We start from the raw sequence: 19,628 nt of genomic DNA, 5'->3' as shown, positions 1-19,628 counted from the left end.
AAAAAGAAGTGTGTTACCAATATTATCAGTCTGACAAGAATGTAGTGCAAATGTAAAAGTAAGCTCCCCGCTGCAATTTTATTTGCATTCCAGTATGATTTTATAATGGCTGTAGGGGAGACACTTGAGCACCTTTATTAAGTTTTCCATGTGGCATGTACGCTAATTTCACAGGCAGTTCTTTTTTTCCCAAGTGAAAGTTTCCAGTGGAGAAATTTAAGATGCTTTTAAAGGGTAATTTCCACTCCCAGAAGCACTGCTGATTTACAGGACAGGAGAGAAATGTAAAAGTAAACTTGCACAATAAACAAGGACCAAATATACTGGTCCTTGTGAGGTTTAACAGGACAAATACACATAACCGTTTTGGTTTGTTACCATACCTTTCATTGCACTGGTTTTCCTCATTTGAAATTACAATAGAACATAATTTTTTGCTTATAAATGCAATTTAAGCTATGAGGATGGCCAATGTCTATTCAAAGCTCTGCTATATGGTTGTACGCAGCGTAGAGGAACAACAGAACCCTTCCAAAGACTCCGCATAGGTCCCAGTACTCTCCCCATTGCTCAAATGCTCCAAAGCATAAGCATGGCCAGTACTGCCCTTAAATACACATCATTTATCTTAATCATTCACAAACACATGAACAGTAACAGTTTCAACACAATGATAAATGCAGTAACAAGTAATTAATCAAGGACATAATTTAACATGACTAAACTTTACTATATTTGATTATGGTATGTCATGCAACCTTTAGTGGAATCTTTCAGCCTTTCCACCTTTAGACAAATTCTTGAAAAATGGACAGCTAAAAGCTCAAGTTCTTGAAATGGTTTTCTAGATTATGTTACACAGAACAAATAACTTCATGTGGCAATGGCGGATAATACTGGTATTGTATCAGGGATTTGCTTTAAAAAGCAGCAGTGAGCAGATCTAGAGACATTCTTTAATGCTTTTGTTGCTGAAAATAATAGATCAAGTAAGATGCTCAATTAAGAAATTGAAAGCACAAATTACAGTCCATGTCTAACAGATATCCTTGTCGCTTTTGGGTGAGAGTTAGTAGGTAACTATTTCCAGTGCTCTTATGCAATGAAATTGGTGATGGCCAATGCAGCAGACATCAAAGATTTATTTAACAATTAGTTGCTTTTCTTTTTAAGTATCTAACAAGTGAGCTGTTCAAAAGAACAAGAGAACCCTTTGAACTGTGGATTCAATTGGCTATCACTGTGCTAGAAACAGTTGGATTTGAGTACAGTTCTTTTGCTATATGCCAGTTGTATCAACCATAGCTCTATGGCATCCTGTATAACCCTGAAGAAAAGCTCTCTAGTGACTACGTTACTTTAGTTATACTTCAGATTGCATATTACTTGAAAACAAATGGATTAAAAGGAAGCAGTAGCAGAGCAGCATGTGCAGGTTGATAGTTGCCATTTTTTATACCTTTACGTCACATTGCCCAGTTTAGCATCTGCTGTTAAGATCAGACTTTTGGGACTATTTTCTGTAGAGATGTGCTCACCATGTCCAACAGAAAGATTCTACCTCAAGATGAGGCTGGAAGCCGGTTTGATCAGGCACATGCAGTAAATAGGTCAAAGCTTTTGCTTAGCCACATTGAAGGATCAAGAATGTCTGGGCTCCCATTCAGTTTCCATGTTTAGCCATCCTTGAAAACCAACTACTCAGCAGGATTTCATTAGCAATTAATTAGGAGGGACATGGAGGTGTAAAATGGGTTTACTCTACTGAACTGCACAGATCAGCTGACATACTGTATACCAGTATGAGTGATAAGGTAGGTAATTCTGGACAAGATTGATTGCATACATTGCATTTTAAGATTACAAACACAATATTTCAGAGTTTACTAGTTTGTTTATTTACAAATACAGTATTCCATATTCTGTATTGGAACATTGTGAACAAACCATGTTCCAGCAATCTTGAAAAGGTCTACTTTTAATTTTCTACAACGTAATCCATTTTTAAGTTATACTTTTTTTTAAGAGCATTGAAGCACAACAATCACAACATTGAAACACTTAAAAAGGCCCTCAATCCCATCTCAGTGTCATAATCTTCAGAACAACAGCTAAAGTTTGAGTCTTGAGTTTGATCATAGCCATGGTTTTTGCCATAGAACTCTGCTTGTTGGTTCGCCAAACCAAGAACAATTTATGACTATTATAGCAATAAATAAGATACCTTTACTGTCCACATATTTCTTTATTGATTCGGAAATGTGAGATTCATTTGCATACTAAAAAATAATACCAAAATTCTCCAGTCCTTGAAGACCTAGGTTTGACTTTGTTTACAGAGGGTGGGAAACACTAGTCAAGATAGATAATCCTGCACGTTTTTGAGATACCTTTGAATTATAACTGGGGAAAAAAGAGAAGCACTGGGCATTAGTAAAAAAAAATAATTCCGTTAAATTGTTGCAGGATGAGACAAATTCAAAAACAAATAATCTATGCAATTTTGATTATGAAGGTAATTTAAGTTATGAATTAGTTTAATTATTTATTCATGAGCACAGACTGGAAACAAAATGCTATGACATCATCTACGCATCTCAGATCTTTCAGGATAACCAAAGACTCAATAAATAAAAAAATGAGTTTGACTTTATCTGTTTATTGATAGAGTTAATGTGATAATTGATTAAAGGTGTGGTTTATGTATCTACTGTACGTAATTGAATAAACACTAACCTATAGTATATAGAGCTATGTCCAATATTCTCGTAGCCACTTCTGAAAATATAAATTAAAAATTAATTATATATGTTTATTCATTCATTTACTAGAACACAAATTGTCATTTTTAACAACAAGGAACAATTACCCAGTGTGTGTTGATATTATTAATGATAAAATAGGAATGATCAAAAGTGATTAGGTTATTGTAGTTATAGATGGTTTTACTGCCAAATTATGTTTCAAAAAGTGCAAAATATGATATATATCCACATCAAAATTGGAACAAGATATTAAAATAAATTTATCCATGATCCAAATGACAGAAAATAAATGGTTTAAATTGTTTAACAGTAAGTAATATATGAATGTGTTTTTAACATGAAAAACAGAATAATTACTGACAAAAGGGTGTGGCAAGTCTACTCCAAAGTAGAAACATATAATAAAAGGAAATATATTGATAACATTTTACTGTACTTTCTTTGGTTGTTAGAAGTGGTGTACATTTTTTCTCTTTTCCTTTAAAACCAAACTGCATATTTTTAGAAAACTACAGCATTCTCATTAGTATTTATACATTGTTTAATGATTGTGTCATTTCAGTTCTTCAGAGTCCTTGTTTTCTCTGTCATCTTTCATCGTCTGACTAAATCAGTTGGCTTCCTAAGGACCATGCAACATCAGCTGACAAAACAAAATGTCTGTTGACTGATTACATTTTTTTCATACTGTATATGCTGCAAGATCTTTTGCTTTGCTTTACTTTACTTATTATTTTTTATTTTTGAATGATGCTTCTATCCAAAACATCTTAGATGATACAGATATCCTTATTCAAGGTGACTGAGGATATGGTTAGTTAACAAAAATGATACACAATTACAACAAAAAATAGGATCTTTACATAGAATATAACATTTTAGAAATATAAAATTGACAGTTTAAACTACTTAACAACAAAATCTTAAAGCTGTTATTCTACTGAGTATGGATGGAATCTAAGGCACATTCTCTTTCAGGGGTGGGAGTCATTAATTATCTTCAGTGGGCCCTTGTTTCAAGCTGTTGTTGTTCAGAAATCAAAGTAATCACACTAGGAAGACATCAAATTGTGTGTTCAATTACAGTGCCTATATACTTTTTCCAAACTAACATTTTTCGGCCTAACAGAATGAAATCAAGACACGTTAATCAGGAATTATTTTACCTTAATTTACACATTGTTATACATAACTTCCAAGTGAAAAACAAATGTTCAAACATTTTGAAATGTAACTGTACGCCGTTATTAGTAACAGCAACTATTAGCTCTGTGTAACGAATTGCCTTCCAAATCACACTACAAGGCCTCCATCTGTGTTCAATTGTAATGATTCTGATGATTTCAGAGCAAAATCAGCTGTTCCGTTAGTTCTCCTCTGCTAGGTAGTACATCTCAAAGTAGAGTCAACTATGGGCGACAAGGAGCTACACCAAAAGACCTCTGGGCACAGAGCAGGAGAAGGATTTAAAATAAAATGTATTTATTGTAAAATGCCAAAGGCCTCAAATATCCATTGGAGCACAGTCAAAATTATTATGAAGTGGAAGGCATATGGCACCACCTAAACCTTCTTCTCTGCAGTATGGAAGAGGTCATTAGTAAGTATTGAAGGGAAACTAGACTGAGAGCCCTGAGCTCAATCCAATTGAACATCTGTGGAATAACTTGAAGATTGCAGTCCATCAACAGTTTCCTCACAATTTGAATGAGTTAGAACAGTTGAGTGAGGAGAAATGGGAAAACATTACTAAATCTAGGTGTGCTACAGTATGTTGGTACAGACCTATCCAAACATAATTATGGTTATTACTGTAATTCAAGGAAAAGGTGCTTCCATCAAGGACTAACTCAGATTTCTAGGTTATCCAACCAATTATCTCTAGGTTTTCATTTTTAATTACATATTTAGTAAATAAAGATAAAATAGACACTGTGTCTACTGTGTCTTGATTTCAAGCTGTTAGGCCGCAAAATGTTACTTTGGAAAGGGTGTGTAGGCTTTCTTTAGGCAATTTACTGTATGTACTGTAATTAGGAATTAGGAATATCTTTTAAAAAGGTCTTTAAAAAAAGGGTCTTCTGTCAATCTGAACTATGTGTCTCAGTTAGTGACGAGCAAAGCCATTCTACAGTCATAAAAAAGAGAATCAGAGTTATAATTAAACAAGGTAAAAATATATATTGTCCTATAGCACAGATGGTGAGCAAACCACAGAGAGATTGCTTCAAGTGTCCACTATTTGTTTCCTATCCTGAATGTCAACATCTGTATACTGCTGAGACCTTGCGTTTCTTTGTGATACAAAAGATATGCTCTATGGTCTACTCCAGAGCTCAGCAGAGGTCACTGATGTGGAGTGCTTTGTCTTGTTTCCGAGGCAAGATCTGGATTTTCAGGACCAAATGTCAAGAAAACAGTGAGTACCTTGTGACTTAGGGTGATCTCATCACTGTCAAAAAGATTGAAAAGACATGGTTTCTCCCATTTAGTAATTGCTTCAATAAGTCTCTGTAAATTCGGATCCTATCGAAAAGAGGAATGGAATGAAATTTCATTAAAATTTTCAAGGCTTCTTTTTCATTTTAATTAAAATGTTTACAATACATCCAAATACGCACAAAAAGTATATTCCGATAACTGAAAACATTACAAACTATTAATCGAAATTGTGGGAAACATGGAATAATGCAACAATACATAATACAGTAATATGAAACCTTAAATAAATGCACAATTTAAAATCTGTCTTTTTATAAAGGTGAAGCAGTACATCTTCAATTTTTATTCTAATTGCCAATGCGTCTTTTTGAAATATTTTAAAGAATTGATTAAGTAAGTGGAACAAAAGCATCTGATTGGGCTATAGACTAGTGCCCTATTAATGATCCTGGGTTAGGTTTTGGGTTAGAGGAAAAGGGGGCCTTCACCAATTACTGTAGATGATAAAATAATAGCCTTTTGGGTTTCTATAGTGTGTTAAGGTGGGCATCTATTGCACCTTCAAGTGCCAATTTCCCTCGGTACACAATTCAATGCTCTTTATCTGTGTATTCATTCTCCCTTCACTCGTTTCTCCCTTTTCTATGTTTAGGATGATCCTGTATTAATTTTATCCATTGGAACCAAAAGAAAACAAACAAATTTGCTGGTGAAACTATCCATCCATCCATTTACTAACTGCCTTATCCAATACAGAGTGGCAGGGGAACTGAAGCCTGTTCCAGCAAGCAATGGGCATAGGCAAACACTGACACAAACACACACGCACTCATACCAGGACCTAATTTCCCAGAAACCAGTTAACCTACTTGTAGATCTTTGGATTGTGAGTGGAGTGAAGTCTTTTTTCAACATTTGGCATTGATTAATTTCATAGGCAAATGATAATGTAGGAAATACAAGGCAAGATTTGAGATTCGTGGTGTGTATCACAAACATTATGTTGCCTTTTCCATGTCAAAAAGTTGTACCATTTAGCTAAATACTAAAAACTGTTCAGCAGTCTATTCTGTCAAAGTGAAAAGTCTCTAAACCCAGAAGAAAGGAGAATGTAACAAGTTAGCTGGAAAAAAATATAATCAGGTCACTGGTGCATGACCTACTCATCATACAGTTTTAGAAGGTTACTAAAAATATATTTGAGTTTGTAACAGACACACAAATATTGATACTGGTGCCACTCTGTGTATCTGTTCATTCAAAACAGGATGATACTTTAAAAATGATTCTTCTTGTGCCAAACCCCATTCCTTTATGCATACAAAGGAGCAACTGTGACCTCCCCCTGTGACTGCCTGTCAGTGAATCACATGCTGTGTCTAGAGCTTCAGGAAATCCTCTCTGAAAATGGCAAAAGAAAGCAAGAATGGAACATTGGGTTCTTTGTTGAGTGAGATCACCAGGTTCAATTATTTACACTCCTCTGCCTCATCTTTGACTTGAATGTAAATTGTTCAGAAAAAAAGACGTATACAAGATTTATCTGGAGGAAAACATAACATGGTAAGGTGTAAAAAAGTGAGGACATTTTATTTCATTTTCAAATTTGTTTTCAATTATTGAATACAAACTGTAAGAGATATGGTGTTTGTATATTATACACCACATGCATGTGTTATATATCTGTTTTTGGGGTTATTTCACCAACAATTTTAGGCTGTACCCAACAGATACTGTGAAATGGTATTAAAATGTTAATTTTATATGTTATAGTTACGAGATTTGCAGAAAGAGTTGAGCCAATAAATTAAGTCTACTAGAATGTTTACTGGTATTCAGCACCTAGATCAGCATCTAACTGGTAGCTTTGTATGGTTTCCTCTTGAGATCTATGGCAATAATAGAAAGGTTATATTTTTATTTAATCAATTTAACTGAAAACAGAACAAAGAATGTGTGATGACATGTATAAACAAATGGAAAAGAAGGCAGTGACCTAACTACTTTTTTAGTTTATTATGAATACACAAATGGTACTGTATGACTTTGATACAGTTCAGTGAATAGGAAGGTTTGCTTATTGACCAAAAAGTTCTTAGTATTTTCTATTATGTATTTTCATATTATGTACTGTAACTTTTTGCTTTAGCTTTGAAAGAGTTATACTGTGGTTCTACCTCCGATTGTGAAATATGTTTTTATAACAGCATTGACCAGAGCATCTTGCAAGCATTATTTTTCCACTTTCATTACATGGATTGAAGTTCATTTGCAAACAAGCCTTTACCATCTGAAGTCCTTTTGGCAGCTCACCTGTGCCACCCTAATGAAGGCCTTGTTTTTACTGCTATTCCTGGCACAGTGTAGCCCTTCAAACATTTTCATTACTCCAATCACAACCCTCTAGTTCTAGCCAGGCTTGTAATTTTTTTAACCTTTCATGTTTTCCATATACTAAAAATTGATAAGTTTCTCACAGAAATGTGTAAAGTATTGAAACATTTACATGTTAAATTTGTTATATACTGTAATTAGGGTGGAACAGTCGCACAGTGGTTAACATTGCTGCCTTGCAGTGGTGTGGCTCCCAGAGCCCATGGAATTTTCTCAGAATGCTCTGGTTTCCCATCAGGTTTCAAAGACTGAATGTCAGTTAAGGAACAGGTGTCTTTAAATTGTCTCCCTGTGTGTATTCACCACAATAGACTAGAGCCTATCTGTTCAGAGTCTAATTCCTCCTTGCACTCTATGCTTCTGGGATAGGCTATTACCAAAAAAAAGACACTTTAGCTATAATACCAGACCAACCGGTACTTGTTACTTATATCTTGAACACATGTATATAGTGTATACTGTAGATCTTGAACACATTGCTGTTGTATTAAACCTGTGTGTTATCAAATAATGTAATCTTTTCCTTCATTTGTGGTTTGAGAGTTTAGCACCTTTCATCTAGTAATAATAAAGAAAAAAATAAAGACAATTAAAAAATAACTTAAATGTTTAGCACTATTTCCTTATTCAATATATAAAAAGTTTCTTACTCCACCTTTATCTGTAAAATAAAAAAAATGCACATTGAAAATATTGTCTAATAAAGAGATTTTTTACTTTCTTGAGCATCAACATATTTTATAATTGCAATAGAAGCAAATTAATGCATTTAAATTAAAGTTATTCACAGGGATATAAACTGAAGAATTAATCTTTTTTTTACCAGGTGCAATGAAAGTTTATTATGCCAAGTAACATTGCCAAACAACCTGTCATCAACAGGGTTAATCAACAGGGGGTCTACTGTGAAATTAACAGGCTATTAGCATGTGTAGCTACTGCTAGAAGCAATATACTGTATGGTGCAGATCTGCAATGTTTGCAGATGCTACAGTATCTGGTAGATTTAGTCCCATACCTCTTGTTGTGCCTGGGCAATCATATGCCTTTTCACTGGTCTCTGAGCCCTCGAAGACACACAACATCCAAACTCACTCCACAAATGTTCACTGGCACTCATGTCTGGCATCCATGGCATAGCTGTGACACTCTCCTTTGGCAAGAAGGCCATTGTTACAGGAGCAGCATGAGGACTACCATTGTCCTGCTGGAGTGTTGTCACATCAGGATGAGCCCAGAGGATGGGCAGCTAGAGAGGTCCCAGGATTTGATCAGGGTAGTATCATGCAGTCAGCTTGCTATCAATCAAAGTACTATTCTGTTTGTACACACTTACTAGCATCAATCAAAATGGTCTACATAGAACTTTGATTCATTGCAAAAGATGGCTTTTTCTAATCTAACAGTAAAAGTTATTGATCTCTGGATGAGCATGGTTCCTTTTTTTGTTTTTCCTTCCTGAGTTTCACTTTGCAACATTAAACAGGTTAGATAAGCAGCCATATCACCCTGCAACTCACAACTGGCAACCCACTGAAGCTAAGCAGGTGTGAGCCTGGTCAGTACCTGGATGGGAGACCTCCTGGGAAAAACTAAGGTTGCTGCTGGAAGAGGTGTTAGTGGGGCCAGCAGGGGGCGCTCACCCTGTGGTCCATGTGGGTCCTAATGCCCCAGTATAGTGATGGGGACACTATACTGTAAACAGGCGCCGTCCTTCGGATGAGACGTAAAACCGAGGTCCTGACTCTCTGTGGTCATTAAAAATCCCAGGGCTCTTCTCGAAAAGAGTAGGGGTGTACCCCGGTGTCCTGGCCAAATTTCCAATTGGCCCTTACTAATCATGGCCTCCTAATAATCCCCCTCTATGAATTGGCTACATTACTCTGCTCTCCTCCCCACTGATAGCTGATGTGTGGTGAGCGTTCTGGCGCACTATGGCTGCCGTCGCATCATCCAGGTGGATGCTGCACATTGGTGGTGGTGGAGGGGAGTCCCCATTACCTGTAAAGCGCTTTGAGTGGAGTGTCCAGAAAAGCGCTATATAAGTGTAAGCAATTATTATTATTATTATTATAACTATGTACATATGCAACAGTTAGTCACTTTAGTGTATCACAGCCACGACTGCTCAAACAATCAAAATTATGTCAAAACATTTAGTTAATATGCAAAATCTGTATATTTTATTTTTCTTAAAATGCATGTATACATAGAGGGACATATTTATTTGAATGTACTGTAGTTTATTTTGATCTGCAGGTTCAATAGGGAACCCTAAATCCAGAAAGAAGTGCAAACATTCTGGCCTGGGGGGAAAAGGTTTCTAGTTGTCTTTCTAATTTAACCCTTAATTACTAAATTGAACTCATTATATGCTTTACTGGACATTTTGAAGCCTTTCCTTGTTCTGAAGCTGGTGATTTATGGCAACCTACGGTAAAAAACTAAGTGGTCCTTAAGGAGCATAGCATCTAATTTGCTCTATTATAGAATTCTTCCAAGTTGATAACTCTCTACTAAATGGAAGCTATCATAAGCTAAGTTGATCAAAACTTAGCATATTTATTATTTTTTTATCATCCCTTTCTAAAATGCAGATATACAGAACCACTCTGGCCCATTTCTCAGTTATAGAGTTCTGGACAAAGCTTTGTTTTGTCCTTTAATGAAATTGGGAGTGCACTTTTCTCACTTTCAAGCACTGTTGTTTGGATTATTCTTCAGGTGGCAATGATTTATAACCCTGATCATAGTTCGGACGTGTTTTCATGGTGAAACCATGTTAAGTGACTGTTTTGTCAAAAGCTGAAGTATACCCTTGTAGCTCTTGCATACAAGATTACTTTTTTTCCAGCATAATATAAAGAACAACCACCTGAAAAATAAGCAAAACCAGCAATACAGCTGCTATGCACCAGTATGCCATGGTCCAGGGCTGGTGATTGATCCTGATGCAAGAGACAAGAGGTGAACTAGGGAGAGCCAATAGCAGGCTGCAGTGGTGTGTGGAGCAAACAGAAAGTGAGGGAGTGCATCTGGCAGCCACACACCTGTGCGGGCAGGTGGCCAAACAGAGGTCGTAGAGCTGCAGGTATGCCACTGAGGTGGAAACAAACAAAAGCACCTGGGGGAGAGCAAATGAGGTCATAAAAACAGGCAACAACACTGGAGAGGGTTCATAAAGTCAGGCGATCCAGGTCGAACACAAGACATGCACCAAAAATCGGGGAGAATCTAAACATCATAATGTAGGGAACAAGCAAAGAGTCAAGCCGTGGAGAAATTCCAAACATGAGGGATTATTCAAGGACAAGAGAACCAAGCACAGAACAAATGCTAAGACAAACACTGCAATGCCACTGAATAAATGCCTTGCAGGGAGCAAGATAAGTGCTGTTGGTGGTATTGACAACCTGCCCAACTGTGTTACCATGGGAACGGGACGATTGGTAGATTGATTTAACTTTGACCCCTGGCTATGGTGTGTACAGGAACTGGAAACAGCAGCTACCAGGGCTCAAGCATTACACACACACCCCTCTTACTACTACTGCAAAACACAATACTTTTGTCTTTCTCAAACCACACAAAGAGCTCAGTTTACCTGGCGTAGTCTATACCTTCTGTTTAGTTTATCTTTGAAGTGCATTGTTTTTTTATTTTAATGTCTTCTCATGTGAAACTTTGACCTGTGCCTATCAGAGGGGGATCGTATCTAAAGAAGACATTTGATGATTGAAAGAAATCTCAGATTCCCTTACAAAACTCCTAAAGGTACTAATTTGTGCATAGTACTGTACTGTATGCACTGTACTTTAGATAATTACTTTACAGTAGTTCTGAACTACTTAGTACAGTATTTCAGTTTGTTCACAAGCTGCTCTACACTACTTCCTTATATGTGTTATGTTAAATTTACTGAGTAGATTAAAAAAATCACTTGCAAAGCATGATCTAATTTCTAACCACAAAACACACTGATAATTGTATAATATTACAATATTATTTAAAAATAAAATTGAATTGATTAAATATCAATAGTTGATAAAACAAGACAACCAAACTGGAAAATACAACACTGTGGGCAATAATAACACGCACACTGTTAGAAATAACATGTCTATGTTGTGTTATATTAATAACTTGTCCAATTGTTAGAAAGGGGATTGATATAATGGCTGGATAATTCTGTTTTGCAGTTAAGATGAAAAATCAGTGATTAGCAACTTTGGAGTTTCTTAGTCTGATTTAAAAGTACTGCAACAGTCCAGTGATGATGTTTTTTTGCTGATTCCCAGTTCTTACAGGAATTTATGACTTCCTTGACAAGGGTTGTCTAGCATAACAGATTTGATGAGACCCTAAAACTTGATTTATTAATGTTCAGTATCTACAGTAGGTGCATGCAAATGATAAACTGCTCTGTAAAATGACATAACCTGAAGTACACTATAAATACCTTGTGTTTCCCTTTCTGTTAGATGCAGACCTTTTTATGCCCCCATTAAACACAACCATTTTCCATTACACATCAACATGCTAAGACTTCTATGTTTTTCTTTTGCGCTTTACCACTTAAAACAGAAAACAATTCTGACTTTGTAAAAAAGGCAACCAGCATAACTATCAAAATGTACTGAAACATCAACTGCATGTTCCATATAAGTGGTCACATCCTTTAGAAACCTCCTTCTGGTCTTTGTGGTGTGTAGTAGATTGAAAGCATGTTGTTGTCTTCTAAGGATTGCTTTCCTTGAAATACCAAGAGCCATTTTGAAAAGACTGCAGCTGTAATAACAAGGGACTTTAATAGTTTAAACAAGAAGCTCTACAAAATCTCTTCCTATCCAAAACCTTTGTAATTGTGCATTGGAAACTCACACTGTAGGCTAACATTGTCAGCTATTATTGCTAACCAAATGCATGCCCCAACAGTCCCCAAAATGTCTTCTGCTGTTTGGGAAGACAATGGATCAAACAATGCTGAAAAGAGGAGACAATTTCTCTTTAATAGGTTGAAAGGACTGAAGGACTTTTGAAAGGACTTTTTGGGATGAGTGTTTGCTTTCCCACAGTGTAACCATTTTGTTGGAAAACAAAATGCCAGAGGTACAAAAGCATTGAGAATTATTTTTTTAGTGATAACTTGAAAGCACTTCAACATGCATTTCATACTTTAAAAGTAGGAAGAAATCTGATTTAGTCAGTTATACAAAAAGTTGAAAAGGAAAAACAAGTTTCAATAATGTAAAACAATCTACTGTACATGTCATATCTCCTAGAGTTCTGGTGTCCACAAAACACTTCAGATTCTGTGTTCAAGCTTGTTGACAAAAAGAATAGGAGTCACACAGTACTGTGAAAGAGCTCCAACTCTCTCACAATCAAATTGTCACAACTGGGCTGGACCTTTCATTATTTATAGCTTGAATTCAGTAATTGTCAAAAAAAGCAAAATATACTTCTTTATAGAGATGCTATTTACCGTTATACCATACTTACTGTAATACTTTTGCCAAGACTCCAGGTTTTAATATTTACTGTATGCTGTCAGTCGCAAATCTCAACAAGACCAAAGAAGTGGCAAGAATCAAAGTTATACACACAAAGTTAATTTAGAAGAGACCATTCTCACTATGATTCACGGTTTTCCAGGGCTTGCCACTCAGACTGGATGCTCTTTCAGGGGATTCATTCTAATTAGTATTCATGATTCTAATTATTCAATTCTTGCCTTTTCTGTCTATAATGCTGTGGCACCTCTGTTGTGGTACAGTACTTCATCATTATTCCACTTCCTGTCACTGACTCCCTGGCTGAACTGCCGTCATGCACCCTGAGCTCTTATGTTGTTGTGGGCTGAATCTTCAGCAGATTTCCTGTGCTGCTTGTCTACCCTGGAGCCGAGACAGCTGTCAGCTTTCCCTCACCTTCCATCAATTTTCCAACTTCAATACAGGGACAGCTGTCCAGAATACCAGGGTTCCACAGCAATTATCTTCACCCTTTCTTAGCTGACCATCCAGGGCTATCCTTGCTCCACTGGACAGTATTTCTAATTAAGAACTGCCAGTCAGTTATCTATTATTCCATTAGCACTCACTTTCATTTCACTTTCCCTCCGTACCAGAGCGCTCGATCTCCAACGAATCGTATCTCTTTAAACGTCTCCTTGACTCTCCAGGCTTTTGCACCTGGGTTTAGTCCAATCATCACCTCTGCAGCAGTATCCAGCCATGTTGTAACAAGACTGCTGTCACACACAACAAAGGTGCACTTAATCATAGTTTTGCAGTACTTTTTCATCTGTTATTTTTATGCAACACTTCGAAGGTGCACTTGCTCTTTCAGATATGCCAAATTGCTAGCCAGATAGATCTAGCTATATTACTGTACAGGTGTGCACTGTCACGATGGTTTAAATCAATTACAATCAGGTGGCATGTGAAATAGGTATTTCTTACAGAAATACAAACTTTTGGGTTAGGAAATGTTTTGCAGCTATTGTAAGCAAAATGTCTTTGTAGCCTATTGTTATGCTACTGTATGTAAGCATAAGTAAGAATTAGAAGATAATTTTTCATTCAATTCCATACGTGGGAAGAAATTACACTACAGTATATAACATAATTCTCACATAAACGCTGATAAGAATGGGAAAAGAACGAGCAGTCTACTTTCTTGAAACAAATCATTTTTCAATAAAACAGCTATAGTTTTGCTTTTCAGATTTGATTTTTCAGGTCTTTCTCTCCATTTATCATAGAAATTGAATACTAACTGATGAGAGCATATAGTTCTTTTCCCATTAGATTGGGTTTGTAGCTTGCCTTCTAAAGATGTTATCAATGTTAAGACCCGTTATGTATTTAGGTGGTTACAGCCTTACAGTACATAAGCTGTGGTTTAAATGAATGTGTCAAACATTTAAAATTACGTTTGAAAGAGGGGTGAGGGTATTTTCCTTAGAAAGGAGATACATTCAGAACATGTTGGCTAGTGTAATATTGCATGCTAGTTATCAAGAACTGTTGTTTTTATGGAATGATTAACTTTGGTCAAACACATACAACAATAACAAAAAAAACACATGCAAAAATAGCAAAAAAAGAAAATGTTCATAGACACAGTTTCCTAAAACATTGTACATTTATATAAAAAGTGAATAACACTTTTATTCAACTGAATTGTTGAATTGCAAAAACAAATAGTTATGAATAATTCTAATGGCTTCTTTCACAGAGTTCTGTAGGTAGTTCAAGTACTGCAGGTAGCTGCGTCACCATGCGTAGGCTGCAAAAGAACAAGTAAAGGTTTATTCCATGCTGGAGGGAGAAGAAAAGAAGCACACTGTTTAGGCAGTGGAGCCTTCTTCAGCAGCCTTCTTCTCACACCCGAAGAAGGCTCCACAGCCGAAACATTGTGCTTCTTTTGTTCTCTTTTCGGCATAGAATAAACCTGTACTCATTCTGTAGTTATGTTTCCTACTCATTCAATTTCTATCAACAAAATAGATCTATCATTTAATAAATAATAATAATAATAATAATAATAATAATAATAATAATAATAATAATAATAATAATAATAATAATTGCTTACACTTATATAGCGCTTTTCTGGACACTCCACTCAAAGCGCTTTACAGGTAATGTGGACTCCCCTCCACCACCACCAATGTGCAGCATTCACCTGGATGATGCAACGGCAGCCATAGTGCGCCAGAACGCTCACCACACATCAGCTATCAGTGGGGAGGAGAGCAGAGTAATTAAACCAATTCATAAATGGGGATTATTAGGAGGCCATGATTGGTAAGGGCCAATGGTAAATTTGGCCAGGACGCCGGGGTTACACCCCTACTCTTTTTGAGAAACGCCCTGGGATTTTATCCGAAGGACGGGATAAATAAATCAATAAATCTGAGTCCTTTAAAAGACCAAAACATGACATGTAATAAAATTATTTTTGACTGGAGTAGTTGTAAGATCTAAATACTGTATATTATTTTGTCTGGAATTTACACATTTTATTTAGCTTTTTCTCTGATTTAAGTCAGACATGTTTTCTTATTGTTTTAATTAATATATGCAGCTGATATAACAGGTTGTTCTGACAGACTGTACAACAGATATACCAGACTGCGTTAACTTTGGGTGTACTCTGCTTGTTTTTGAAGTTTACCACACTTTTTAAAAACATACTTTTTAAATGCGTTTTTTCAGTAAAATGACCTACTGTACATTGTCGGAGGATTTCAACAGTATGGGTATGCACCTTAAGTTTTTTAGAGAATGAAAGTGAGTGTGCAGTATCTTCAGTTCCCAGCAGCATGCTGTATTTATGTTTTATTCTGTCATTCTCAGTAATTTCATGCCTCAAGGAAACTGATTTCGGTAACTGCACAGCTATAGAAACATCTTTAATTACTCTTGGCTTAAAGGAAAAACAATATTAAAGGTGTTAGAGGGCAACATGTGGAGCTAGATCTCCTTGTGTAATTGTAGATTTTACATGGATGCTGAGGATTTACTCCTCCTAAAGGCAAAGAGGTGAGGCTTCATGCCATTTCTGAAACTGAATGGGAGCATGGGAGTGGATGGGAGCACCACCTTATAATTAACCCTTTGGATTAATGGCTTGTGTGCTTCTTCCCCCTAAAACCAAATCTAGTTATGAGTTTACACACAGAAGATGCTTGATGCAAGACTAAAAGATCCAATGAAATATATGATGTTTTTAATGATAATTAATCATTTACTTTGTTGACACATTTATCCAAGGCCACAGGAGAAGCACTGAAAGGTGATCAGAACAGTGCAGAAAGTTTCAAGGTATCTTATTCCATCGCAGCGAAACACAGAGGAGAATGAGCGGATACGGGGGGCAGGCGAGGAAATTAAAGCAGAGAGGCGACAAAGCAAGCAGCAGAGGCTGAGTGCAGGGGGCGTGAAAGAAAATAATGAAAATGATGGAAGGAGACAGGAGAGGGGGAAGTGATGAAGGAAGCTGTGGGTAAGAAGCAGGACTTGAAATTCAAGTTCTGAACTGGAAAACGTGGTCCTGCAAAGAGGATGGCTGCAAGGGGAAAATGAAGCAGAGGGAATAATGAACAAGCAGTAGAATTTCGAATGAATCTGAGAGGCTGGGTTGCATTTGTAGGGAGACAAGATAGGAGACATCTGAAGAAGTACAGCGTTCAAACATCAAGGATTTGGATAAGAAGTTGACTGAAATTTGTTATTAAATGGACACGTCTTGAGATGTTATTTAGAAAAGATGACAGAAGCACGCTATGGAAATATGGTTTGAGCACCGAGGTTCTTTGTAGTAGTGGAATATATCATTTGTGATATAAAATATATTTTGATGTACAAGTATAATAAACTGTGTGTCTATAAAAATGTACATTTTGAATGTATGCAATAATAAATAGTTCAGCTCCCAATGGTTAAATTTTATTTCAGTCAATCAATCAAGGTTTATTTATCTATGCACAGACAGTACAGCAGACAGCGGTGTTGTCACCAATGAAATGCTTTATCCGCGAGCTTGTTAAGAGGGATAGAAGAGTTCTATGTAAGGTAGATTTGCACATGAAAAACTACATTGTTAGTTTGAATATGTAGGGTTGTAATGTGCAGATTTCACACTGTTCTCATGATTGCTCTGAGCTTCCTGCTGCACAGCCTGCCCTCCAATAGCTGTGAAGTCAGCTGCACGAAAAAATGTGATGTAGGATTAGCTAAGAGGGTTAAGTCACTGTAATAGTCTCATGTTCTGTGAGACCTGTTACAGTAGTCACATGCCTGATGCATGTCATGTTGAATGTGAAAAATATGAAAAGCATGAGTAAAATAATAACATTTACATAACACTTCTTAGTCATGCTGTTAAAGTTTGAAATGTGGTGAATGATACAGTATGTGTGGAATATGTTTTTGTATATTTCTATCCGAAGTGCAGAATGCCTGAGCTACGTGAAGTTCCTCTTTTCGAAAAGCATTACATGCATCTTCCAAATGTGCATTATTCACATAAATATGTTGGTGCCATTAAAGAAATGCCTGCAGTACTCTAACATTAATTTTCTTTTGAAACTCTGCTTACAGGCCATTGTGAGTGCTGCTAAAGATGTCCGATAGTGTCGATATTGAAGAGAAACCGCCAGCCCCCCCCTTGAGAATGAACAGTAACAATAGAGACTCTTCCTCAGCAAACCACAGCTCTAAACCTCTCCCAATGGCTCCAGAAGAGAAGAACAAGAAGGCCCGACTCCGTTCTATCTTCCCTGGAGGAGGTGATAAAAGTAAGGGCGCAGAAGTAGCACTATAACCAGGCCTCAATCACACTGCATGGCACCACAGTGCTTGTTTGGACTTAGCTGCGTTACCTTGTAAAGATAAACTAAATTAATATAGTGTTTTAAGAAAAACAATAGTAAGTTATGAAAAGAAAAGAAGCTTTGTGGTACATATTCTTTGTTTGATTTGTAGTAGCCTACCGGTCTAATAATTCCATTAAGGTTTGTCTTAAAGGATCCTACAGAATCAGCCGCAACTAAATAGCAAGGGAGTTTATACCAGACTCCAATGACTCCTTCTGAAGGAAGTATTTGTAGTATTGCTGATTTTGGAAAATCTTTCCTTCATTGTTTTTGCCAACACTTTACAGGATTTATAACACCTGAAACACCATTTTCTATGTGATTTTCTCTTATGGGCTTAGAAGATTCAGTTCCCTTAATCTTTGATATTCCTCTGTGACCTGAATATAGTATGGATGTTCTTTTTTGCTCTACCTCACAAATATGGTCTTACTGACCAGCTGCATTCAATAAAGACAGTTTTCTGCAAACTAAAACATAGGTGGCATCTTTCTGCCCATAATGTACATTTTCTGAGATAGAATACTTGACAGAATACAAGGGTGCAAAGTATATAATAGAGTCTGTTAGATCCAGTTCTCCCACAGTGTTGAGAACAACCATAATAATCCTAGACACTTGTTCTCCATTGCTTAAGGCAAGCTGCCCCACCACATTACCTGCCTTAGCCCAACTTTAGCTCCAAGGTTGACAATGACTGGCATCGCATTATCTCCATAACACATGCTACCACCACACCTGCTCCCTGATGGCTTAGTTTTGCTGGTTCATTTCTCTACTTGATGTCACATGCCTTAGTAAATTGGTATCAAGTATGAAATCCAACACCTGTCTATTAGATCCTATTCCCACCAATTGATTTAAATCCTGCTTCTCTAACCTTGCCCTGTTGGTCATAACAATGAGTCCTTATTTTAAGTACCAATGGCTTAAAATAACTGCAGTATCCCCTGAGACTGGTGACTGGTCTGAGCTACTATCATCCTGCTCTCCACCTCGCACCCTTCGTTCATCTGATTCTGGTCTCCCATCTGTTCCCCATGCCCATCTACACTCTATTGCTATGCTCCAAAGGTCTAGAATTATATCCCTAAGGATATCAGAGAGTTCTGAGCTCTTATATTTAACTGGTTATGTGTCTGCCCCTTTGCTTTCCTACTGTATTCCAAACCCTATTTGTAACTGTGTAATTCTGATGTCTCCTCTCATTCTGTAAAGCACTTTGAGAATTTCTTTGAGTAATTTCTGTAAATTACTTTTAAAGTAATTCCGTACATAAAATGTTTCTTCTTCTTAATATAATGTTGACATTGAAATTGAAACTACTTTGCAAGGATATTTTAAAAGAGATATACATTTTCAATTAGTAAAGATAATGGAAAAATTATTAAGTACTGTAGAATAAGGCTTTCTCTCTTTTTTAGAAAATTGGACACAAAGCAATGTTGTGTTCATTCAGGTTTATAACTGTGGAAACCTTTTAAGATCAGTTCCTAAATAGATATTTATTCTAAGTCACTTGTCAAGAAAGGAGAAAACACTTTTTCATTAAAACCTGCTGACCACATGGATGGGAAACTCAAGAATGGATTTGATTCATTCTTTATAAGCTTTTTAAAACATTGTGTTGTTCCTAGTAC

General features: G+C 36.5%; 1 protein-coding gene across 5 annotated transcripts in view; it reads left to right on the top strand.

Annotated features, from left to right (window-relative positions):
• Nucleotides 1–19,628, top strand: part of LOC148653689 (serine/threonine-protein kinase PAK 3) — a 64,231-nt gene that overhangs the window by 15,985 nt on the left and 28,618 nt on the right. For 3 of the 5 annotated variants that reach the window (XM_088648956.1, XM_088648955.1, XM_088648959.1), the window contains one exon: nt 17,714–17,910. In XM_088648956.1, the coding sequence (XP_088505082.1) occupies nt 17,736–17,910 (175 nt within the window). In that variant the 5' untranslated portion in view covers nt 17,714–17,735. Of the gene's footprint in view, nt 1–5,075; nt 5,185–6,415; nt 6,771–17,713; nt 17,911–19,628 lie in introns of those variants that run through there. The other 2 variants (XM_088648957.1, XM_088648958.1) reach the window with 2 other exon arrangements.

Source organism: Lepisosteus platostomus, chromosome 10, assembly GCF_059453375.1.
Source record: "Lepisosteus platostomus isolate fLepPlt1 chromosome 10, fLepPlt1.hap1, whole genome shotgun sequence".
NCBI lineage: Eukaryota > Metazoa > Chordata > Actinopteri > Semionotiformes > Lepisosteidae > Lepisosteus > Lepisosteus platostomus.
This window is presented reverse-complemented; position numbering and strand designations above follow the sequence as displayed.